Genomic DNA, 26,473 nt, shown 5'->3' on the forward strand with positions numbered 1-26,473 from the left:
TAGCTGACAGGGTAACCAGAACTTTTCCAAACCATGGTTTATTTACTTTGTGAGCTTCCAAGTCTGATAAATGAGTTTCTAGAAGGAGAGGAAGGTCTGGCTTAAATCTGGCCACAAGAGACAAAACTCTCTGCCTTTGAATGGGATTGGTGAGACCTTTAATATTCCAAGAGATAATTTTGAATGGTACAAGTGCAGGAAACCTGAGCAGAGAGGTCAATCTATAAATGACACACAAGTAAGAAAAATAACACAAGCATAATACAATAGAAAGAAAGGAAAGAGACATGTAAGAGATACATAATAAAAAAATATAAGGGAAAGAATGTGAGAGAAAAAACAAATAGCAGGTAGAAGTAAGTATTTAGACAGTACATATTATGAGAACAATGACTGTAAGATGTACATGAAGTAGAAAACAAAGGTGGGGTGAAAACACATATAACATTGGTGACACCGCAGCAGGGCTACAGGAGTGGTGCTATAACAAAATCATCAAATAGTATAGCAAGGGGTTGGACAGACAACACCCAAAAATCTGCAATGAGAAAAAACAGCATTATGGACTACTGTGAACCAGAATATGAACTTAGTAACAAAAGCAAAATGTCAAAGAAGAAAATTAAAAGATTATCATTAAGAAGAAGGAGGTTTGGGGGTATCCACGCTTTCTCCTCTTTTGTCATAAACACATATTTGAGCTGTTCCTATCTTTACATGTTGACATCATACATTTAAGGGTTACATTAAAAAAGAACAGCTGAATAAAACTGTACCCAGTGTTGTAATTTAGTAGCGATTAGATTAAGCATTACCAGAAGACATCTTGTATTTAGCAACTATTGTGAACATTTTGCGGAATCCATTTTGTATTCATGGCAGCCATTTTCTCTGACACATGCTGCCATATGCTCGCCATGTGCTCTGTTTGACCTTCCTGTTAACTACTCTTGAAAATCTGTCTAGTGACAAGGTATATTTAGCATCTCCCACTTTGCACATGCCCAGTAAGGTCTGTAGCTGTTAGTAATTAGTAACCAACCGTAATGTGTCTACTAGTCCTTGAAAACTGTTAGCCCCTCCTACCTGTCGACTGTGCATTTCCATATGACCTTATTTGTATACAAGTCTTGCTTCTATAATTGTACCACCTCCTTTTAGCCCCTGCGTGGGTATAAAAGGACCATGCTCTCTTAGTTCAGTGTGCTACTTCAAACATTACCGAAGGGTGCTGTTTGAACTGTGGTACCACCTCATGAGGTTTAATAAACTTTGTCTTTAATTTCAGTTTCTGTGCCAACTTCTTCCTATATGGTCTGAGAACTTTGTGCAGAGAAGGGCGAACCCCTTGCACTAGTAGGCCTTGCTGAGGCTTACTTCGACACCAGCATTCACCAAACAAAGAGAGGGTCGGAGAGTCAGAACAACCTTACTTCTGAAAACAGTCTTCCTTGAAACATCCAGGATAAGAAATATATTGCAACTTATTCCAGATAAGTTCTTTTTGGATCTTACAGAAGTAAAAACCTTGAGAAGATCAAGATATTTAAGGAAAAAAGGAGTACTTCTCTTGGTTTAAAAGAAAAAGATCCTCTATTAGAGCAAGTCTTCGTGCTTTTTGAATACAGAGTTTGTAAGAGAAGGACAAATCCAGCAATCTAGGAAGAAATTAGAAAAGAATGAGTTTAAGTCAGAGTTTTTGGGGCCTTTTTTTAGACCATTTATCATCTAAAATGTGCAGTTCCCTTTTTATTTCTTCCATATAAGGATGAAAAACTTGGACCTCATCAAGTAATATCTCCATGGAGATAGTAGAAGAGGGCTTCTCGGGCAAAGGAGGACCATATTCAGATGCTTAGTAGCCAGGATAGGATTAAAAGACTTAACTGAAGAGCCCATCTTTGGAATGACAGATGGCACATTATCTCATGTGGAGACTGAGATATCTGACATGGTAGTATGTATATAAATTGATGGAATAATGCTGCATGTATTTGAGGAGGGTACAGTATTAGTATGGAGTTTGAGAGTTCTTATTTTCCCCTACAGTTAAGTGAAGAAGTGCAGATTTACAAGAGATAGAGTGCTTAAAGCAAGATGAGGAGAAGTTCTAGTAACATAAGTGAATAAACTTTGTTGGTCTCACATCGGGATAGGGCACTGCATTTGAGGAAAACCAAAAGACCGTCCAGAAGTTAGATAGAGAACTGCAGAGAAATTCAACTAAATATAAAGGGCAGAATTTCAAATCTTGATTAAGAGACTCCATTAAATTATTGAGGCAGAAAAGAAAATTGTCTTCACACATTAAGAAACAGAAGTAAAGCTTCAGGTCCTCATCTGAAGGCAGCAAAATAACTGAACTGATATCAGTGTGCATGGTTGGCACTTAAATGCTGCTCCACTTGGTACTTCATGAGTGAAACCATATTGGCACAAATTCACACAGGGCCACCTACTGATGCACAGGAGCCCCTCTTTTGAGTTTTCTGAATCCAATCTGGGTAACACACAAGGTGAGGAGAAATTGTTAGAAGTATCCATCAGAATGTTTTCTCTCTTGCATACTGGCATACAGTTAGAAGATAAAAGTGCACTAAAATCTAATTGTTAATAACTAATGTCCACTATTCTGTTCACCAACATGTATTCCAATACAAATAGTACCACACTTGTGTGGTTGGTCCTCCTGGATCCAACACAAAATACACCAAAAACACAACCTAGAAATATCACCTTTTACCCCACAATTTTTGACAATGTAGTTCAGACATTTCTGAAAACTAGGATGCCAGGGGGGATTATGATGGTGTGACTAGTGTAGATCCTGTAATATATTTTACTCAGAAGCAACTGAAAATGTTGATTGTTGGCTAAAACACACTTTTTACTGACATTTCTGAAGTAACTGCTCTGGAAACTAAATGGACCTACAAATTACCTATGAGTCAGCATTCCCACACTTTCCCTGATAAATAGTCAACATTTTCACTCAATATCAACCATTTTTAATGTGGGAAGCTATGAATTTTGGACCTGGGCTTTGCTGCCAACCTGTATTTCTGAAAATTAAGCAATCAGGGCACTCTGGGGTGGTGTGACTTCAATTTATCTCAGACCGCTTTCATTCTAGAAGTCCTTCCAAATCTCAGACGACTTTGGCTGTTAACTCATATTGTTCTCATAAGTTTGTAAGGAAACGTTGCAGCAACTGCGGGGATTCTCAAATTCTCTACCACCCAGCATTTTTACAGTCTCTCGATGTAGGAATTTTCCTATTGTCTAGTGGACTTTCCTCAACCCTTTGTGGGGCACTTTGGGACACACTCCTCAGTCTGACCCCTGGGGGTTGAAAGATTGTATTGCCCCCTTTTGGGGTGGAGGCATAGCCCTATACCTATGTGTGTGGCCCCAACCCTTTGTTTATTTTTTAGTAATAACAATCCCTGATCCTGTCTTCTGGTGTGCTTTCCACCCCACCAGGGGGGCCGGATTGGGGAAAACCCCAATCTGCCTCATGGGGGTCGAAAGACCATAATCCTTGTTTTAGGTTTGGGGGTATGGCCCTATGCTGTGGTGAGTCACCTTAACACCTTTGCCTTTTTAAAAGATTTTCTCTTGTGTTTCGAGTACTTTCATCCACCACAGAGGAGTAGATTGAAGGTAAATGATCCCATCTGACTGAACATAGATGGGAGGGAGCACATACCCCTGCCAAAGGAGATATTTCTCTATAAAAGAATCCCCGCTATCTAGCAGAAGTGCCAGGAGATTGCATCCCACTGTGACTGTAGGTGTTTTGCAAGATAAGAGAGGAATTGCTGGAAAGCTGAGTTTCTCAGCTTCCCAGTGATCCCACCCTTTTCTCATTGTTTCCTGTGAGCACAGTGAATGGGGCTGGTTTCAGTTTCCTCTGCGCTCCTAGGGAAACTGGGAAGCTATTTCGGGGAGCAGGTCCTGCATATTATGTAAACCTGTCACTGACGAAATCACATAATTTGCAGGACTTCACAAACTCCCTAGCCAGAGCAAGAGCGTTTCCTACTATGATCTGGGGGCAGGAGTGATGTGGGGCACCGCAAAGGTTACTCCAGGGCCAGATTTGTGGATGTGACTTCTGTGTCCATAGTACCAGGCTGTGAGAGCTATGGAAACGGAGGTACATCTATAGCGGCCAAGGGGTTAAACATGTTTAAATGGGTCAACAGGTTGATAGTATATAATAGGCACCATCAACAATAGTGGTCCTAGTATTTAGTCATGTTGTAACACGAGCTGTGTATTCTTTGAAAGAAGATCAGGTTGCTGATCCTCCCAACAAAGTGAGAGCCTGACTCATGTTTTAAGCTGTCAATATCCAGGCCTAATGCAAAGAGGTGGGATGAATAGGGTGTGGATAACACCAATGATGCAATACCCAAGTCACATATGGCATACAGTTGTTTGTGTTGTTTAATATCAGTGGGTGGTATGGAAACGGAAAAAACTATTTCTTGCGTGATCTACAGTATTCCTAAAGCAAGTACAAAATTCTGTTTTGAGTTGTTCAGCAGGTAAATTGGGTCTCATGTAAAAGGTATACAGAATTCACCAGAACTGCACAACATGTTGCTTATGCTTTGTATTCTCTAAATGTGCAGTATGTTTGGAAAATATGAACTGTAGAAGAATGTAAAACATCATACAAAACTAAAAATAAAAAACACATTATTTTGTTTGATATTGTGAAAGAATGACATATTGATTTAGTAACTTCCATAATTTTGACAGCACAGGCTACAAATATATGGCACTAATGGAAACCCATTGCACTCTCAAAAGGATTGCTTTGTTCAACCATGGAAGAAGGAAAAGCTAATTATGTCTATTTGGTAATGAACCTGTCACTTTTAACAAGTATACAAATTGATGCCGCAGGATATCTAAGGCAATTAGTTGTTTTTGTTTGCAGCATTGTACCAGACATTCTACAATTAAGTACATTTTGAATGTTTAAGGACTAGAATTTGACAATTTGCCTCATTTGTTTGGAACACACACACTTAATACAATCTATTGAAATGTAATCCGCAGTTTGAGTGATTAATAATCCTCAATTACTAAATTATATAATAATGACAATAATAATAATAGACAGCAATGATGATAAAAATACAATACTACTACTACTAGCAATAATATTATTTATGCCTCCAACAATACTATAATCACAATCATCTTCCTGAATTGTTTTTGAGTTAATTTGTGACATATCTATGTTTTAATAAACTAGTCTGTCTCAACTTTACTCATAGCATACTTGAGTCTACATCTTAAGTAAAATCATTAAGCGATTACCATTGTTAGGCCATTATGCCTTTCATCTCTCAGACCTGGGCAATTTGTGACTCCCCATATTTTTTTCCTGAAATTGCCAATTTACAGTAACTCAAAGCAATCAAACACTTGTCATATGAATCTCTCACTCAGGGACTGCGGAAATTCTAATTTAGAGCTAGCTGTTGTGAAGCAGTCAACAGCTTCAGCAAAAATCCTGAAGTAATTAGAATAAAAGGCTCCCAGGATGCCACAGTCAGATAACAAGGCAATTGTACGATCACTCTATATATAAATGAAAAGGGAAAATACAATGAGGTGTCAGTATTTAATCTAAAGGCACTTGTTCAATGTATTGTGTAAAACAGTGTTTTTAAGACAAAATCACACTAGACGATATACATCTCCTTGCAATGATTTTGAGAATCAATATACATCAAGTTACAAAACGAAACTAAAAATGGCTTTTTAAAATTCACGTATTGCTAAATTGTTGCAAGCCGAATCAGCATAAACTGTGTCATATCCTTCAGAGCTTAGTAATAAAATCAAATAATTAAAAAAAATCTTTTTATTTCAAAGTCTGCTTCTTACATAGAAGCACATATTAAAGCAACAGTACAATGTTCATAAAATATAAGTGTGATGCCGTAACATGTCGGAATACTGATATTTTTGCATGTATACTAAAAATAAGAACTTTTAAATTGTACAAATAGATACATTAAAAATGACATAGAAATAGGTTGTCTCTCACTGCCACAGGACAGAGTTATATCTGGCACGTATTAGTTTAAGACAAGAATATAAGCAAAAGGATTTACAAGAGTCAGCAGTAACAATTTTGATGCTCAAGAGACATTATAATTGTACATTGTACTGTACATACATTATATGGGTTTAAGCTGGCTGAATAGCATATAGTTCAAGTTTAAAAATTCACTACATATAGAGTGTCCAAAGTTTAAGGCGAAATTACAGCTCAAGACTGTTATCCTTTCAAGTCTGTGGAAGCTTCTTTGACATAAAAAGATTCTGTTGTTCATAGCACATACTGTAAAGATATTTCCATCACTGTATGACAACTTTTAATGTTTTCCTTTGCTTACATAAGTTGATCTTGCAAGTGGTTTTAAATTGTTGAAGCTGATGATCAACTTGTGACAAATAGGTCATTCACAGTAATTTACCACTTCAGTATTCTTTTTATTTAAAGAATCCATTCTGAAATTCGTTACTGGCTACATGAGCCATTTCTTGATTTAAAAAAATACCTGCTTACTATTCTTCCAGATTCTTCAGAATATTCAACACAGTTCTTAAGGCCAAATGTATCACTTCATTGTTAAGAATCAGCATCACACGTGTCTTTGGAGCCATACAAGTCTGCTAGTTTCTTAAACCGAGGTCCCCAGTTTTGCAGATAGTCATAGTCTAAATCAGAATCCGTTGTCGCTGATTCTAGGGAACTAAGTGACCCAGCCACAGACCCTCTCCCTTCATAGCCGTAGATCTGAATTGAGTCATAGGGAGGAGCAGTTGGGTCATTATCTGCGTCGTGTATTCTTGTGTTAATGAAATCATCAACATCAACACTATTTGGGGCTGGTCTTACTCCAAGGTCTCTTGGTGGATAATGGAATTCTGGTTTTATATCTTTACGAGGCAAAAACCCATTTACACCATCAGGGTTTTGTAAAGTGGCAATGTCAAAAGCTTCTGTGTCTTCTTCTCCTCCTCCTTCGTCATCATAAGTTATAATATTTTCTCGGATATCTTCTTCCTCAAAAACAATTAATGGTTCTTTCTTCTCTCTTCTCAGTGTCACAAACACAACAACGATGACTACAGGAAGAAGGAGGAATCATAAAGAGTTAGCATGTATACTGTGGAGTCATCACAGATCTCATTTCTGAGATGAGACCCCTTATAAGGTATTGAATAATGTCTTTCAAATTATTTGATGATTGAAACAGTATTTTTACTCGATAATAACAAACCAACTAAATTGTTTTCTACATATGCACTTGTTCAAAGCCCATCTTAATGAACAAGTCAGTATCCAGAGGCTTGCAATAACAACATATTAGGGAACTGTTTGAACATTTTTATGAGTGAAAGCCAACAGTTCTTATTGCAGTTCAGACTACTTTCAGGTGACTCAACTTAATACTTTCACAGATTGCACAAATTAATACTCTTCCTCTTAGATACAATATTAAACATAAAAAGCACATCAATCCAGGGTGGTTTACTCTGGCAGACATTCCTACTTCACAGCGAAAATAAAAAAAGAAAAGAAATAAACCACCATTCATCTACTTTCTAAATTTACATTGATGACTCTCCAAGTAAAAGGTAGATGGAGACAAAATATGTATTTCAATGTTAAAGTTTTTATATGTTTATATATGATAGAGTGAAAGAGCAAGACTGTAAATATTGCAAGCATATTCATCTTCATCAAACTTACCTAATAAAATAACAATGCAAGCAAGTATTGCAATCAAAGCTCCAGTACTTAGTCCAGCATTTAGTGGCTGCGGTTCTACATCACAATACAGTGGCATGCCATCATTGTTGCAACTACAAACACGAATCGTAAGTGTACTGGTGCTGCTCATTGGTGGTATTCCCCCATCACTTATCACAACTGGAAGAAGGTAAACATCTTGTTTCTGTCGACTAAAGCCTCCACGTCCAACATAAATACTTGCAGTATTATCTATACGAAAACAAAAAAATCATCAGTTTCTTTTAGTTTTTTCTTACAATTGAATATTTTGTATTATTTGTGCAAGTGGCCACATTACATTTAATCAAATGACAGAAACCCAAGAAGGAAGAGCAAAACAAAAATTAACAGTTTATTAAAGGCTATGATCTAAGTGAAATAAATGTAAAAAACAATTGTGAAATAGAAGTTCCAACATATGTAAAAATGTAAGTCATTCAATAATGTGCCATTTTGATGGTGATAAAGAGACTAACTGAAAACTTTTTTTTGGAAGAGAAGGTTCATCACATTGAGAAATCTCATTGATGTGCTATTTTAAATAAGACAACTGCAAATTACCAAATGGTGCAATTTGATTGGCTACTTTCAGGTTGATATCTACCCACAACATTAAAACCAAGAATTTGCATAAAGCTTAATTTCATACTAAACTACATATCACTTTTGTTCATAATGGCTCTAACAAAGAACTAGCGTGCTAACCTAGCTCATAGAATGTGTCAGCTTCTGTGCAGTGGAGCAAAAGAGAGCAATGGAATTCTTCACATTATTTTTTTTTTTTAGGTCTGGAAATGGACATGAATATGTCTCACATCACTGCTGTTTTAGTTTCTTTGTAAGAAGAAGAAGTTACAGAATATTTTCGGTATTTTTTTCCTGGGTTTTCTCATGTATTTAAATTGGGTCACTGCTATTAGGCCTAAACTGTGTATTTCATGATAGTGTATGTTGTGTTTTAAAATAGGAGGTGCAATCTTATAATAAGTACATCTGGCAAGAGGGTGTCATCTTATGAAAGTGATTAGTTATTCTTCCTATAAATAGCCTTTTGATTGACTTAATGCACTTTAAAATGGGGATATTACAGTATCTAAATGTGTAACTACAGATTTGAAATATTTTAAAACCAGAACAGCTTCAGACTTTAGCAGCTAGAGAACAAACATGTATTGATTCTGCAGTGGTCTTTGTATATGAAGTCAATATTGTACTGTGAAGCACAACACGATAACATAGCATGAGCTAAACGAAAAATGTTACAAGGAGCATCTAAACAGCTACATGACACTACAAAAATAGCAACACTAAGGAAAATCTTTGTTATTTTAGCATACAAGCTAATAGATTTTTTTATTTGTGATATGCAAAGGAGAAGGATTTTAACTTTTCACTCGTATGCTTAGTCATTTGTGATGCAACTATACAGGAGAGCGTTTGCTGCCTGATTAAATAACCATTGCTTGACTGAAAATACCACTCATTTCAAAATCTTTTAGAGTTATTTAATTTTGAAAGAGTAATTCATGTGTTATTCATAGCAACACATTTTATAAATTACGTTATTTCAAATAGGTTTTAGCATTTTGTTTTATTTCAACTATAATAAAATATTGTATTGAGGACATGACACTCTGGAAAATGAAGCATAAAGTAACTGAAAAAGGAAATAAGATAAGAAAATTGAACTTCTGTTACCACAACTATGTTAGAGGGCATTTCTACCCATTAAAGCACTAAACTATTTCTTTAACTCATGCAATCTGTCCGATAATAGCATTTTACCATAATTTCTATGTGAAAATTATTAAAACATGAAACATCATTTATGCTATAGATAGTTCATGAAATCCCAGGATTAGGGCTAAATATTTTTGGTTGTGAAAGTGGATTAAAATTCACCAAAGTTCTTATTGTGAGCGAAGAACCACCATTTTCATATGTTATCACATTTCCATATGCTCCTTATAGTGCACCTCGAAAATAAGCATGCAAATGTAGTGGTTCTTCATCACCAAAGCAGAGCAACAGTTACGATGTATGGAAACATTCACCTAGTGGAGAGTGAAACATGGAAGAGGCACAATTGCATGTATTGAGATTGCATAAATAGTCAAGAACTGTATTATTTTTTCAGGAACATATATTTGGATGAAAATTAAAATTTGTTTGGGTTTGTGCCACACCCAATTAAATTTAAAAATCTGACCAATATATTTTGTATTGCACTATAGTTATGTCACTTATTCTAAAGCAGGATTTTAATCAAAGACCCATGGCAGTCAATCTATGCAAGATTTATTTTTTTGCTAACAACAGACTATGTGAATATTTATTTTCACTATCTGAAAATGTATTTCACGCGGATAGCTTGAAAATCTGGAATATACCAATCCATCTTCCAAGCCTGTGGAAAGCCACATATAAGGCAAGCCTGCCCTAATTAATTTAGAAATCATACTTAATTTATTGTTTTTCCTTGTACTTAATTTAAGGCTTCATTTTATATTTCCAGAACAGAATACCTAAATGCACAAAAAGGAAATGCTTTGGGCCTCATTATAAGTTGGTTGGAGGGGATTACTCTGTCACAAACGTGGCAGCTATTCCGCCCGCCGTATTACAAGTTCCATTATATCCCATGTAACTTGTAATAAGGCGGATGGGATAACCGTCACGGTTGTGCCGGAGTAATCCCCTCTGGCAAATTTCAAATGAGGCCCTTTGTCTCCTCCATTTAAAAAAAGATGCAACATTGCAAATATTTTGTCAGTATAGTAAAAGTGCCTGGTCAAAGTGAAACTCTGCCTAATAGAAGGGTTGGTCTGTGATAATAGAAATCTTGTTCTAGGGAATGAATCATCTGGCATTTATAGGTGGGGAAAACATGGCATTTATGTTGCTTTTGAATTTTTCCAAGAGGATAATAGATACCATACCTGAGATGAAGTCCATTTTTTGTCACAGAGAATCAATCATGGTATTATCTCTCTTATCAGAAAATTAAAGACAATTGGGCTCATTACAAGTCTGATGGTCCCAATGCAGTACGGCCAAACTCACAGGGAGGATGCCACTGCTATGCCGGTGGCACCCTCCATCCCATTACTAGGTTTCCGCTTGCCTGACCTGGCTGACTGTCAGAAACCTTGAAAAAGAGTGTTCCCACTGGTCAGGCAGGTGGGAATAGCACTTGGCTCCCTAAAGGATCCAAGTGCTATCAAATAGCACAGAGGGGGCCGATCAGCAAAGCAGACAGTGCATATTCTGAGGGTGCTAGGCAGGGGGGCACGTGCTCTGCCTATGCCATGGGCAGTGCACGGGTCCCTCTGTGGCCCCAGGCACTTGTTCTCCACCAGCCTTTTCAAGGTGGGGAAATTCCCATAAAACGGCTGGCAGGGAACAAGGTTGTAATCAGCAAGGGTGCGTTGAGTTCAGCTCATTACAACTAGGACCGTCATCACCCCATTGGGATCCTGGATACTGGCGGAGACAGCAGTCTGTTCAGCCCACATTTCTTAAATGGGAAAAGAGTCCAACATTACAATAAATAACCATGGGCCTGATTAAGAGTTTGGTGGGGTCACAAATGTACCGCTATCCCACCTGCCGTATTACAATCCCATAATAGTCTATGGAGATCATAATACGGTGAACAGGATATCCGAACTGTTTGGGACGGAGTAGCTTATTCGCAAGTTCTAAATCAGGCCCTTTGTCTGGCAAGAAATCTAACAATTTTCATATAAATTATTTAGAGGGATGGAGTTTTGACAAAAGACCTTATTTGCAAGATAGATGTTTTAATAAGCACCTGTATTTTGAATAAGCATCATTCTAACATTTAATCGAAATGTTTTAGATGCTCAAATGGTACTACTGACAACTGGTAGCATAATATGGACTCCCATTTCAAATGCATAACTTTAAGGAATGATATATCACATTCTACTAGCTTAAAGATCATTCAACAATTTTATTTGTATCCCAAAATTATTTTACTGGGGTCTTCTCAACATTTACCCTACATAGATAGACTACGAAAAGTATATTTATTTGTGGCTAAGTTAGTAGCATCAGAATTCTCAATATGTACCATCTTGTCCAGAATTTGTAAATAAAATTACTTAACTCAAATGTAAATAATGGTCATATACATTCAGAAACTATAGTTGTTATACATTTAGTAAGATCTTGATTTGTTCCTGATATAGAAAAGTACCATCTACTATGTACATTTCTTTTGTCATGTGTAATAAATTGTTCATTGAATAATCATTTGAGCTACCTTTTCTCCTATTGAAAACAAATATTCCTAAACAAAGGAAGATCCGACTTCACAAAGTAGTAAAATAATTTATACATTGTGCAGTGGAAATCAGAAGGGAAACAGCATTCAGAAGAGTACCATTGCCATCATCAGAAATATCCTTGTAGTAAGATTAAAAGGTTCACCATGTACATCACATAATTTATGGATAGATAGGGTGTACACTAACAATCCTAAATGGGAACAGTTGTGTATTTTGCCCCATGAGAAACAGAACATGAAGGGGCACTACTTAAGTATCAAAAGTATTAAAAAACCCAAATTAAAGTGATTTAAATTCCACACTCCCACACGCCACCTCCGCTCCGCCGACCTCTCCCTCGCCTAAGTCCCCCGCATCAAACACACCACCATGGGGGGCAGATCCTTCTCCTATCTGGCCCCCAAAGCCTGGAACTCCCTCCCCACCCACCTTCGCAAAACCCAAGACCTCCTACTCTTCAGAAAAAACCTTAAAACCTGGCTTTTCGAACAGTGATCTACCCTCCCCTCCCCCCCCCCCCAGCACCTTGAGACCCTAACGGGTGAGTAGCGCGCTTTATAAATCTCTTTGATTGACTGATTGATTGATTTCAACATCAAAAGCTAGAAGTCATTATTCATTTGTCATTTATCACAGTCCAATCATATAACCAAGGATAAACATGCACATTCTTAAACCTGCAAGCCCCTCCTAACTAATGCTAATATAAATCCTATAGTTCATGAGAGGTCAAACATAAAAAAGGCAAAGTCAACCAAGAAATAGGTCATATTTCTTAGGCATATACAAAGCTTGGAGGCAAACAATACAGTTGTAGTCCTTTGATTGAAATGTCTTGAGTCATCCTGCAATAGACCCCAGTCATTGAGAAGAACCTATACACTGCTAGCACCACACAGGGGACAATAAGCCATTGCAATGCCTCTGGTGAAAAAACATGCTTACATTGTAGAGTGCTGTATTGCAAAGATTAAATAATGTTTGCCTTAAGGAATTCTTGAGTAAAATGAAGTGAATTCCTCACAAAGTGTGTGTGTTTAATTTGATGTGAAATCCATTAAAGTATTTAATAATCAAATGAGAACAGCAAAGTGAGAAGATTACTGAATTAACTCTCGAAAGAGCTGTGGGGCAATAACTGTCCAGCTGTCCCAATGTGGTGGTTAGTCCACAAAATAAGCTTGTGCAGAGGCTTCCACAAAATGTAACAAGGTTTGCGCAACAATGCTTATCTTCATTCCAATGTGGTCCTTTTTAGGCCACCTTACACAATAAAAAATGAGCTCACTCTCATACTCACAATTGGCGACTAGAATCAACTGATTGTGAAAAATGTCAATGCATGCATTCAAAAAATGGTCCCGGCATATTGGGAGCGGGAGGTAGAGATGACAAAATGTGAGAAAATAACTATGTTATCAGCTACAGGAAAGAGACACCCAAAGCACAGCACTGGTAGCCATCAAACACAGTTAATATTCATAGATCTTCAACAAGAGACTGGTAGCTCAGATTGTGAAATATTAAAAAATATGCATCATAGCAGAGAACCAATGCTCACCTTGCACAGACAGTAGGACTGAAACGATCAGCTCACAAGGAGGCATGAGGAAGATTGTATTACAAGAACAAATGTTGCCTCAAGATAGACATGTAACATTTAATTTTTCTTAGTGGATTAATCTGTAAAACCATTGCTTTGAACTAAAGAAAGAAAGTGCACAACAAACCAATAGAATCAGCCACATGACTAACAAATTAAATGGCCTTAGTTTAAAAGCCTTAACTGCAAGTTTGCTATAATCCCCACTTTGAAGAGAATGCCAGTTGGTGTTATCAAGAAATGCACATCTGAATTTGAGAACCTAATCTCATAGGAAAGATTACTCACAAAAGGCTTCGCAAAGGTGAGGTGAATGGTGACTCTAATATAGTATTCAATAATCTGAACACACAGAATACATTTCTGATGAAAATAGAAAAAAAAACATGGGTTAGAGAATGCTCAAATTCTTGAATTTCATTTTACTTCAGTGTATCAGAGTCAGTCATTCAAATAAAATACCTGACACCCCAGTGCTCAGCACTCACTAACTTGTAGCCCGAGGGGTGAGTAATATCTGGAAGGAAATGGAGATGGTATATTCATTTTACCATATCCCATCATTTTCATGTTTGGGACTGGTTTATAAGTTCCTTCAAGAGACTGAACAATTTATAGTGGTTCAGACAAATCCCTTACTCTGGCAGAAATTGGAGCATTCCCTGATTTTCCTGCCATGAGTAAATAGAGATAGAGGAAAGAGGTGACATTAAACCTAGGATCTAAATACAATCAAGCAGTTATTAACCCAGTGTACACACATATTGCACACTTTTTAACCCCGAAAATGATTCGGTAAACAGTTGGGAAGTTTTAAGGGGGAATTTAAAACAATTTTAAAAGGCAAGGCCATTGTGTTGGTGGCAAAACAATGTCATAAATCTGCCTAATATGGTGAAAAAGAAGGTGCCTCGGATTTAATGGAGAATAGTTCAGCAACACAAATGAAGGAACAATTTGAGGAGTGAATAGGATGAGAAAGGAAGTCTGACTTGTTTGAATGGGGGGAGAAAAGGCAAATACATTTGACATTAAAAATGTATGTGGTAATGATATTAGATAGGGTTAAAAATAGTATTTAATTGTAGAATTGTACTACCGTATTTTCATAACATACTTTTGATCAATATGAATTATATTGTCTTTATGATTAGAATTTATTTAGTTTTGTTATTTATTTGATTTTAGGCATATGAAATAGTGAGAGGCTAGAATCAAGAACCTGTTTTACACAGATCATTGTAATGATAGCAGTGTCAGCTCAATCACGTGGTGCTTTACCCAAAACTGTAATGTGTCTATTGCCTGGTTGAACACAGATTTAATAATTGTCAGATATTATACTGTGAAGGGATGGAAACATGGAACTTGGCCAGCACCTGACAGCACACTAAAGTTTCAAACCATGTATAGTTTACAATTTAAAATGCAAAGAAATAGAGTATTACCAAACCACATTATTTTTAGTGAAGTACTTCCAGAGGAGGAGTGGCTAAGCATTTATGAAAGCTCATTTTTTGTGTATGTGAAGTCTGATTTGTTTGTGGTTGGTCCCACTCTGTAGTGGCACAAGCGAGCTAAAAATTGATGGTCTGGAATACAGTTTTTAGTAACTACCCTCGAGTGAGATGAATTCAAGCATTTATGACTGAGATTAATTTGAACATTCCATACATCTCAATTTTGCTATCTAAGGGATGATACTGATGCCACACAAGATTATCATCAGAAAAGATTGATATTTTCTTAACACATCCTTGCTGACTGATGAAACAAATTAATGTTGATTAATAGATGGCACAAGCCAGTTGCTTAAGAGTCAATGTAAAAGGAATGTGGGCACAAGAAGAGGAGTTGTGCTCGTTGGCAGTTACAAGCCATAGCCATACAAAATATAAATTCTAGGTTGTAGATGTGGCACTGTGGCCATATAAATACATTTATTAAAAAGCAATCCAGTTTAAACTCCATAAAGTACTAGAAAACTTCTCAAAGAGTTCTGCCATCCAGAGCACTCATACCATTGCTATTTCTTCACTTGAAGTATAACAACTAATGATGTACAAGGTAGGCCATGACTGGTAAATCCACAGATGTTTAAGTTCAAATGTATAGAGCTCAAAAGTAAGTTGATTTGATAATTAATTGCAGCAGGAGGAGAACCTGCATATGATGTGCTTTAAAAGAAAACATAAATGCAAAAACTATAAAACTTAGAAGTTTTAATTAGTGTACACATTCTTCAAACTTAAAAATTCTATATATGGAGGAAATATTTAAATGCAAATATGATGTCAAATGAAGAAGAGATCAAAGCCCGGGCACTAGGAATCCAGCAGTATAAATCCAAAAGCATAAAATGTGTCAGAGTCCAATGAAACATGCACTACAAAGTTATATGTCGAATTATTCGGATTAACAATTCTTATTCTGACATTGAGGCAAAATGCATTCTTCACAGAGGTTGTCAACATCATGCATAATGCTATTGCCCTGGTGACAGGCCTCTCACCTTCCTGTTGCCGTGGCCACAAAAAAACTAATAAAAATATATATATCAAAGACATTTTTTGACATTATATTTTCTGAGAGGTGGCAGTGAATTCCATATAGGTGAGCTGCAGAGAATAGATGCACACCCATGGACTATCCAGAAAGATGCAGCCGTTAGTATTGATGCAAATTAATTCATGTCTCTGCCCGCTCAGCCCTAAGCACCAGTGCTACTACAGTGATCACTGCCAGGAAGATTTCCATACACTGGGCTCATATGATTTCTACAGTGCATTTAATGTAATTACATATGCAAATGGACAATAATAGATTATTAGCTTATATGAAAATATACATGGTTTCCATTGATAACATTGTATTTGAATTTGGAAAATGGGCCTATAGATGTTGGTTTTCCACATGTAAACTTTTGAATAAGTATTACAAACCTCTGTTGTCTCTGAGTGTAAAATTTGGATTATGGACAATTTCGTGGGGTAGGCTGAAGAGAAATCTTGGTCCATTTGCTGAATCGTCCTTGTCTATTGCACTAATTGTAAGGATTTGCTGAAAAAGAAAGATTTCTTATAAGACTTTGAAATGTTGCACATTAGTTATGAATTTATCGACGTAGTCCCATAAATCACCTGCATCTTAATATGTATATTGAAATCAGTGTTAGCACTATTTTCTCTGTACCCCAGATGAATTCAAATCAGAGAAATTTTAAATGTTGTGCTATAATCATTCAAACAATAAGGAAGTGGCTCAAACAAAGATGGTTGTGCATCATCCCACAAAAGAACCAAGAACAAATTCTTCAGATCAGCAAGTCTGCAGTGCATTCTTAGTAATGTTCATAAACAGTTCAACTGCCCTTTATTATTCATTTACAAACGTTTGTATAATGGCATAACAGCTTTTTACATGCATAATGTCTGCCTCTTTCGGCAAGGAGGTTTTTCCTACTCTATTCTAGCACAGAGGAACTGTGGCTTCTAATCACGACAATGTAAAGATCCCTGTTCCTGTCACCATTGATGGCTGCCAAGAATTGTATCCTCCTTGAATGTGCACTTCTTTCCATGAAGGAGCTACATGAGACTTGCCTTTATGCAATGCACCAATACAAACATTATCACAAGGGTAATGGAAGGCTGGATGCAGTCAGGACTTGATTTCAGGATGGTCTGAAACAATACATGACATATTCAGCACTACAAGTGATGAACTGATGGCTACGGTCAGTTCTTATCAGTGTTGTCTAACCCCCCCGAATATGCCAGGCATGTTTACATGCCATCTTGAATTCCACTCAGTACCAAAGAAATTAACAGTACATCATTGTAATCTGCAACTGCAGCTGCCCCGGACCTCCCAGAGTCCATAGGAACTGTTACCTAAAACAATCAAGCCTGTCCAGTTGTGTGATCATAGAAGTGACAGCCATTGCAATTGATTTAAAAGTGTATGGCTGTGGATAAGCCTCCTTCCACTGAATGGATATGTGCTTCACACAAATGGGGTTGGACACACTTTGAATCTCTTACCCACTCTGTCCCAGCTGATCACAGACTCATCCACCCCAGTAATGACCCATGAAAAAAACAAAAGGTGTAATACTTTGCAAAACTGGTGCTATGTATAACAACAATGTGAAATAGTGTATCTTTTAACTTGGATATTTGATAATACTATGGTCAGTGAAATTACTTGACGTAATGAAGTGCACAGACCTCGAATATGGCTTAAACATTCTTGTTTTCTATTTTGCTGGACTGGTCAAGTCTGACATTTACGAGCCTATAAGCAATATGTGAGGTGGGATAATTGTTACCCAGATCAGTTAGCAGAGTAATCAACTTCAGAACCAAACTGAGTTGACTAGCCACTTTCCTATATCTATGATCATCATGACACATTTTGCACTATTTCAAATTGTTATCTTATGGTGTGAGAACATTGTCATGAAGCAAGATAGAAGGTATGTTTAAACCAGCATAGGAATGTTTATATTCACAAGTTTTGATAATTGTTTTCAGAAAGCAAATTTTTTCAAAAACACTGCAGGACATGATAAACCAGTTATCATTGAAATGTCTATGGAGCTGAAGTGATGTTAGGAAGCAAGGAAGAAATTTTATTTACCCATACTCCCCTGCTGCTGTAATGCTTAATGAGTACATGTCATGCTGTAGGGGAATAAGGCACACTATTTAAATGGCACGTATGCTCCCATAATGACTTAGGTTTAGTTCCGCTGTATAGCAGCTTACTGTGCTTTAGTATAAATATAGAGGTGATAACCACTGAAAGAGTAGAAAGAAAATGTATGTCACTGTTTGTTCTGTAAGACAGGTTATAGTGCCTGAATATACATATTTTTAAATTTTGAAGCATTTGGAGGTAGATGTATCATACAAACATTGGCCTCTAAGGGCACTTTACCTAAATCTATTTGTGGAACTCACAGTCTAGATTTGTTTGTTTCTCTATGAATATCCTAGGCAAAACATCCATACATATCTAATATTTGAGTCAAGAAAATATATTTGTATCACATTTTCTTGTAGCTCATCATAATTTGAGGGACACCCACTTCCCAACTGGTTCTGACATGAGTAACCTTTCAGACCAATTCCAATGTTGGGAGGGGTGAGAAAGGAGTTTGTGTGTATCCATAAACTATTCATTTTTATGGGTATTCACAATCTTAGAGCATTTTCCAGTACTGTTTACCCACTTCATGTCAAGCCATCACTGGTGCTCATATATTTACTCACACAAAAAACTTTTGGTGAAATCCTTTTACATGTGTAAAACCAACTTTTGAGAACAGCAAAAACATTTTTTGCACCTCTACAAATGCTTATTTTGATATATAAGTCAAATTCAAAAGGTGAAATAAGTTTGGTTATCAGGGCCTCGGTTCGCTGGGCTAAGCACTGGTACTTTTTAACTCCTGTTGTCTATTTGAATAATCCTTTAAGTGGCCAAGGGCCACATGTACAAAGCTTTTTCCCCGTCTCAAATGGCCCCATTCACAGAAGTGGCCCGTTTGAGATGAGAAAAAAGCATTTTGCGATGTTCAGACCATTTTTTGCGATTCAGTTATCTATTTACAGAATCGCAACCATGGTTTGCGAGTCACATTTAGGAAGGGGTGTTCCCTTCCTAATTGCGAGTTGCAGTGCGATGTAGGATTGTTTTGTGAATGAGAATGCGGTCACAAAACAACCGCAGTTAGCACCAGTTTCAAATTGGTAGTGAAAATACTTTTTCAGAGCAGGCAGCGGTCACATGGTCCACTGCCTGTTCTGAAAAAATGAAAAGAAAACTTTTCATTTTTGTTCTTGAAATGCATCCTGTTTTCCTTTAAAGAAAATGGACTGCGTTTAAAAAAAAACTACTTTATTTAAAAGCAGTCACAGACATGGGTCCATGTCTCCAGCAGGCCACCATCCCTGTGACTGCAGCCATTCCCAAAGGGGTTGCAAATTACAACCTACCTCATGAATATGAATGAGGTGGGCCATTTGCGACCCCCAACGGGAATTGCAGTGTGATGTACACTGTTGTAAATATGGTTTTGTGGTTCGCAATTTGCGATTCGCAAATGAGTCACAAATTGCAAGTTCCAAAACTCTGGATCATAAATCTGGCCCCAAATTACTAATCACTATGAAATGCATCGGGAAATGTGGCTCTAATATTGACACTATCTACCAATAGTCCTACCCAGTCATTACTGATTGATTTTGGCTTGAAGTCTTGTAGTGTGCTAAAGTAAAATATATATAAACTGTGATGGCCAATTTTATTCAGAGAAAGGGGACTGAATGGGAAAAAACAGATATGTGTTGAGGACATTGCTGAAGTGTGGTAGAGTTAAAGTATACACCTAGGTTTGCAAATGTGTTAAATTATAAGCTTTCCAAATGTACACTGGCATGTGCAGATAGGCTTAACCTTAAAAACATTCCAAATAGCATGTAACTGACTTTTCCACATCCATTTATATATATGAAGCATTTCGTATATGCATCCATCCCGAAACACCCAAGTGTAAAATATAGATACCGTAATACTTCATGACCCAAACGTTTACCTCTTGTTGTGCCCTTCTTATACCCTGTTTTGTAAGTGAACAGAGTACATTGTATTGTACAGTATTCTAGAACTTATAAAATTGTTCATACTCCTCACAAGGGAAGAAAGAGCTTTGATTTGCAAATGGCTCCTGGTTGACCTTTGAGAGTCTAAAGTTCAAAGGATGCTGCATGTAGTTTGCACTTCATGGGAGGTATTGGGTGATGTGATGTGAAAACATCTATCAAATATGGTGTAATGTATATCACTGCACTTGGTAGGTGTTCCGGAGAGTGAAATTAGACACATTAGTACATACCTTGTTTTTTATATAATTAGTCTTTTGGATCAATGGACATGTTGTATCATGTTGAACCATTTGTCCTTGGATTATTGAGGAATGTAGTGTGGTCTATGAATTGGATAAGTAATAAACAAAAGTCTCAGAATTATGGTCCATCTGCAGGGATCTCCATTTAACAGCCCAATTGTAGTCAGGGACTAATAAGGCTAAAGCACCACAGCTTGCAAACCCTTCTTACTGTGGCACCAGAATAAGCATTAATCAGTTTATAAGCCCTTGATATTCTTGAATCAGAAAACGCATTAATCAACTCACATGGCCTTGATATTCTGGGAGCAGAATAGTATCAATCTGCTTGCACCTCTGGAACCAGAATACGTAGTTATCAGCTCACGACCCCTTGATACTCTGGCACCAGAATAGTATCAACCAGCTGCTGACTCTGGGACCAAAGGAAGCACTAATCAGCTTACACCCTTTGATGCTCTAGGACCAGAATAAGAATCAATAGACTTGCGACTCTTGGGCCATAATAATCATTAATCAACTCACAACCCCTTGATACTCTGGGACCAGAATAATTATTAATCAGCTCACAACTCTGGGACCAGAATAAGCAGTGAACAGCTCACAGCCCCTTGATATACAGAGACCACAATAACTATCAATCAGTTTGTAACTCTGTGACCAGAATATGCACTAATCCCTTGATATTCCTGGGACCAGAAAAAGTATCAATCAGCCTACAACTCTGGGACCACAATAAGCATTAATCAGTACACAACCCCTTAATACACTGGGACCATAACATTATCAATCAGATTTTAACTCTGGAACCAGAATTAGCAGTGATCAGCTCACAATACCTTAATAGTGTGGGGCCAGAATAAATGTCAATCATTTCACAACTCTGAAACCATAATAAACATTAATCAGCTCACTACCCCTTGGTACACTGGGACCAGAATAGTATCAGTCAGCTCACAACTCTGGGACAGTAATAAAAATTAATGATCTCACAACCACTTGATACTGTGGGACCATAATAAGGATTAATCAGTTCAGAACTCAGGGGCCAGAACAATCAGTGATCAACTCACAATCCTTTGATAATCTGGGACCGAAATAAGTACTAATCAACGCAAAACCGCTTTCTACTCTGGGAACATAATAAGCATTAATCAGTTCACAACCTCTTGATCCTCTGCGAACAGAATAAACATTTATTAGCTCGAAAACACTTGGTACTCTGAGATCAGAATAAGAATTTGTCAGCTTGCAACCCCCTTCTGATATAAGACTAGAACAAGCATTAATCAGCGAGCTCACAACTGTGGGACTAGAATAAGCATAATCAGTGAGGTGATAAATGGTTTACGTTGACCCCAAAATCTCTTTTTGATGGTCAGTTTGCCTGTTCCTCAAGAGCCAAAATAAACTTAAGCAGTGGAAGAAATATGAAACATCAGCAGGTAGGAAAGCACTACTTGCCTATGCAACACAGAAAGTCTTGGTTATTTCTTCCTTTCCTGCTGTGACCTTCCATAAGACAGAAAAATTGTAATACTAGTGACAAAAAGAGCAGCCCATAATTAAAAATAGGAGAAGTAAGGAGATGGAGTTAGTACATTTGAAGAAGACCCAAAAGATAGGAGTGATGAATTAGCAGGTCAATGCAAAACCAGATTTTGCATTGACTTAAATGAAAACTGCTGTGTAAAACTGTACTATCTATGTTCTGAATTTTCTGTTTGTTCTGTTCATCCTTCTTCTCTAAAACTAAAGTACTGTGTATATTTAAAGAAATCATGTTGTGCATTTGCTAGGACACAATTAATGTATTTGCAATAGTTATATCATTATCAAAAATCATTTTGACAGTGATATTTATCTCTGACATTTTTAATCACATAGTCGCTGGATCACAGATGTACAGTTTTAAGACAAGATTTTGACTTAGTCCAGGGGTTTCTAACAAACGTCCACAAGATCCTGATCCATATTAGAAGGGTAACCACTGATTATGTAAATTAGTTACTTTTACATTCATTGTAAGTGTATGTTGCATACTTATTGTGATGCCTTGAATAGATCCAGCCCACTTGATCTATATTGAACATCCCTGTTTAATGCTGATTAGCATTATGCAAGTTTGTACAACTAGGATGCAAGCACTGGAAGTGGTAATTTTTTCCACAAGAGTTTTAATAGAGTGTATTGGTCTGTGCTGGACAAGTTTCAGCAGATTTTGAAGTCTTAAATAACAGAAAAAAACAGCAACAAAGGACACAAGAGCAGTGCAGCACAACAAAATGACAGTACAAAAATATAATGCACAAGAAAAACTAAACAGAGCACAAGGAAACTCAAAAACACAACACATAACAACAAATATACATCTGCCACACAGCACAAAAGCATAGTAATGCATCACAAACTCAGTACTACATTATATAACAACACAACCACAAACCTCAAAAAGGAAACGTATATCCTTACACATTATAACATAATGAAATTATAATACAATAAAATGCAACATTACTGGAACTAACATGACAGTTAATGTTGTTTAATGTCAATTTGCTATTTAGGTATATTGATGTGTTTTGGTGTTGCTGTTTTGAGATATTTTGTTTTGTTGATGTGTTATTCTGTTTTAGTTTTTGTGTATGATCGACATATTGTAGTTTTAGTGCATTCTTTTACTGTGCTATCTTGTGTTGTTGATTTGGTCCCATATTGTGCTTTTGGTCACATTTTGGATACTTGGTATTCACATGTTTCATTTTTATGTTGCACTGAAGTGAGATTGTGATGTCTAGTGTGTCTATGCACTCAAGTTGTGTTGCATTAAGATTATGTTATAGTGTTGTTTTATTTTGTTTTCTTGATGGATTTTGTTTTCCTGTATTAGTTCCGTACAGCTAGTGGTGTCCATCTGCCTAAACAGGCACAGACACTGCATCCACAAACTCCTTTTCATGACACGGTGGTTGAACGTTTTGTAGCCCAAACTGTTCTATTTACTATAGAAGAGATATAGCAGGAGTCCCACAAATGTTGTGATCTGCCCACTCTTTGTATTATTTAAAGTGTTTTTTTGTTTAATCAAGAGCAGAGTAAGGCCTTAAAAAATGAGCAGTCAACAACAGGTACTAGAATAAATGTCAAATGAAAGCAAACACTATTATTTTAAGGCTGAGTTTTATTAAAAGCTGAGTGAGTATGAGTATCAAAGTGAGTCTTTGATTCATTTTAAAACTGAAAGGATGTGTTCATAATACGGATCTAACTAAGAGTTCGCAAAATGTGCTTATTAGACCTCTGTTCCTAATTAAAAACTAGCTGAATGTGTGTGTGTGTATGCCAATAGATCAATACATATAGGGGGTTATTACAACTTTGGAGGAGGTGTTAATCCATCCCAAAAGTCACGGTAAAGTGACGGATATACCACCAACCGTATTACAATCTCCATAGGATATAATGGACTCGTATTACGGCTGGTGGTATATCCGTCACTTTACCGTCACTTTTGGGATGGATTAACACCGCCTCCAAAGTTGTAATAACCCCCATAGTGTTTCTTAGGGATGTAGGCAAAGATGGCTTATAGCCATGTACAAAATGTGGATATCGTAATGTGTCATGAACTGAATTTACAGCAGTTTTGCCTTTTGTATATCAGAAAAGCAATCAATATAAAAATTATAGCCCACCTACTCTTCCTTACAGTGACATCATGCAGATGATGCCTTATCCCCAGCAAAATGGGATGTGTCCCTGATAAAATGTGATGCGAGCCCCCTGAGTCTCCCATACCTGACAAAGATTCATTGGTTTTGGCTGAATCGTGGACCCCTGAAGAACTGGGGGCTTGAAGGGCCCAATGAACCACAGGGGCATGTGTTATAGCCCTGCTTTCTGAGACACTTGATCACTTTGCTGTACAAGCCTTAAATTAAGATCAGTCACCCTCAGGAACTGGCCAATTATTTACATGTTCTGTATACTCTTAACATTATGTAATGTCATACCAGATGGCCAGATGATGTCTTTATCTGAAATCAGTAAGAGAAGGGGTTCACATTGCACTATTTCAACCGGCTGTCATGATTGCAACTTAATATTTTTGGAAACCTAAATCCATGTACATTTTTTTTTCACTAAAGGTTTTCAAATACGTTGTGTTATCAGTCATACCTTTGATAGCTGACATTGAATAATGTGTCTACTAATGAAAAATGGAGATGGCGAAAAAGCTATTGCCATCTCCCTAGAATTGGGTTGAATGATTAGGCCTACACAATTTTAGCAGTGATTACACTCACTCTATGCTCACAAACATAAGATCAGTACAATAAAATTGTATGATATAGTTGCATAATTAGAATAGTGATGTGGACCAGACAGAACATGTCCTCAACCTGTTCGTGACGTACTTTACCTAGATAAATGGTCACCCAAAAAAGCATGTTCAAATTCCTCCTTCTAAGACTTATTCTCGGATCTTGTGAATAAATGTGATATTTTATGACTCAAGTCAAGCTGCCCGAAGTGAGAGTAACTGGGCAGAAATGCCAATCAAGACCATTCTGGATCCTGAGGTAAGTGCCCATGGTGTAATATGAATGTGTTTGGAGATTTTTCTCACCTAATAAGGTACCATAGGTGAATGATCTTTGAAATACAAGTCAACCAAGCAGAAGCATGTAAATATCTGTCACTGAGGTTAAAGCTTGAGCATGCCTCTTAACACTGGGGCACAATTTGATTTTCACTGCACATCGTGTACCCGATGATTAGAAGCTTGCTCATTAGTGTTCTTTATAATGAGATTTGTTTTGTCTTAATTGGGGTTAACCCTGTCTGGATGAAACATGGTGAAGAGATTACAAGCTGGGTGTACTAATGTATAAATCACTGATTTCAATTAGTAATGAACTAAAAGATCTACAATAGCATTGAATCAATTTGGAAATCATACATTATGCATTTTATTTGTACAAGGTTTAATTAAAAGAAAACTACCTGGTTCTTTTGGGCCTTTTCACAGATAACTGGCTCATAGGTTTTTGCAAACTCTGGTGCATTGTCATTAACATCAGTGACTTTGATTGTTACCGGAACTTTAGCTTCATGTAAGCGATTATCTATAAGAAGAGTTGACATTACAAAAATAAATTATGATGTTCTTTTGCTGGCTAGTCCACATGCCTTGTCTCCTGCACTGCCATCTCCATAGGACAAAAGTTAATCTGCAGCTGCACAAAATCAACAACCGGAAACACAGTACAGTCTGGGTAAGTGCTCTAAACATACTGCAAAATTCCCCAGTTTAAGAGTCATTCTTAGAGATAGTCACATTTTGTTCCTCAATGATTTTGCTTGAGATCCACACTTACAATATATTTATTCTACCACAATTTATATCTGACATGGGAACACTTTTTTCAGGGAATACACAGGTATCAAAAATGTAATTTTGTAAGAAAGGTTTTTATGTCTTAAAATGAACAGTAAATTAGATTTGGCTTGGCTTAATGTAATTTCTCATAAGGAATGTCTCTACATGTCATGCTTGCCTTGTCATAACCATTATTTTCAGCTTTTCCTAGAGGTTACTAACCCGATTTTAGAAAATTTAAAAAGCTGATACATGTAGAATAACACCAGCTTGCAATTCTGAGGAGAGAATTCACCAATATTGACAATCACGAGGGTGAATGTAGGGAACTGGATTACATTGAATCCCTAACACTGGAGTATGTACCTATGCATCAACATGGACTGAAAAGCTCTCAAGGCAGTTTTCCTCTTCAGGATTTCAAATTTCA

The 26,473-nt window shown here is 36.9% G+C and overlaps 1 protein-coding gene across 6 annotated transcripts in view; it reads right to left on the minus strand.

The window, feature by feature from the left end:
- Positions 1-5,872: 5,872 nt before the first annotated feature.
- Positions 5,873-26,473, minus strand: part of CDH11 (cadherin 11) — a 246,256-nt gene continuing 225,655 nt past the window's right edge. For all 6 annotated transcript variants that reach the window (XM_069217106.1, XM_069217107.1, XM_069217108.1 and 3 more), the window contains 4 exons: positions 25,668-25,789; positions 16,690-16,807; positions 7,790-8,041; positions 5,873-7,161 (listed from right to left, as the gene is read on the minus strand). In XM_069217106.1, the coding sequence (XP_069073207.1) occupies positions 6,662-7,161; positions 7,790-8,041; positions 16,690-16,807; positions 25,668-25,789 (992 nt within the window). In that variant the 3' untranslated portion in view covers positions 5,873-6,661. The remainder of the gene's footprint in view (positions 7,162-7,789; positions 8,042-16,689; positions 16,808-25,667; positions 25,790-26,473) is intronic.

Source organism: Pleurodeles waltl, chromosome 12, assembly GCF_031143425.1.
Source record: "Pleurodeles waltl isolate 20211129_DDA chromosome 12, aPleWal1.hap1.20221129, whole genome shotgun sequence".
Taxonomy (NCBI): domain Eukaryota; kingdom Metazoa; phylum Chordata; class Amphibia; order Caudata; family Salamandridae; genus Pleurodeles; species Pleurodeles waltl.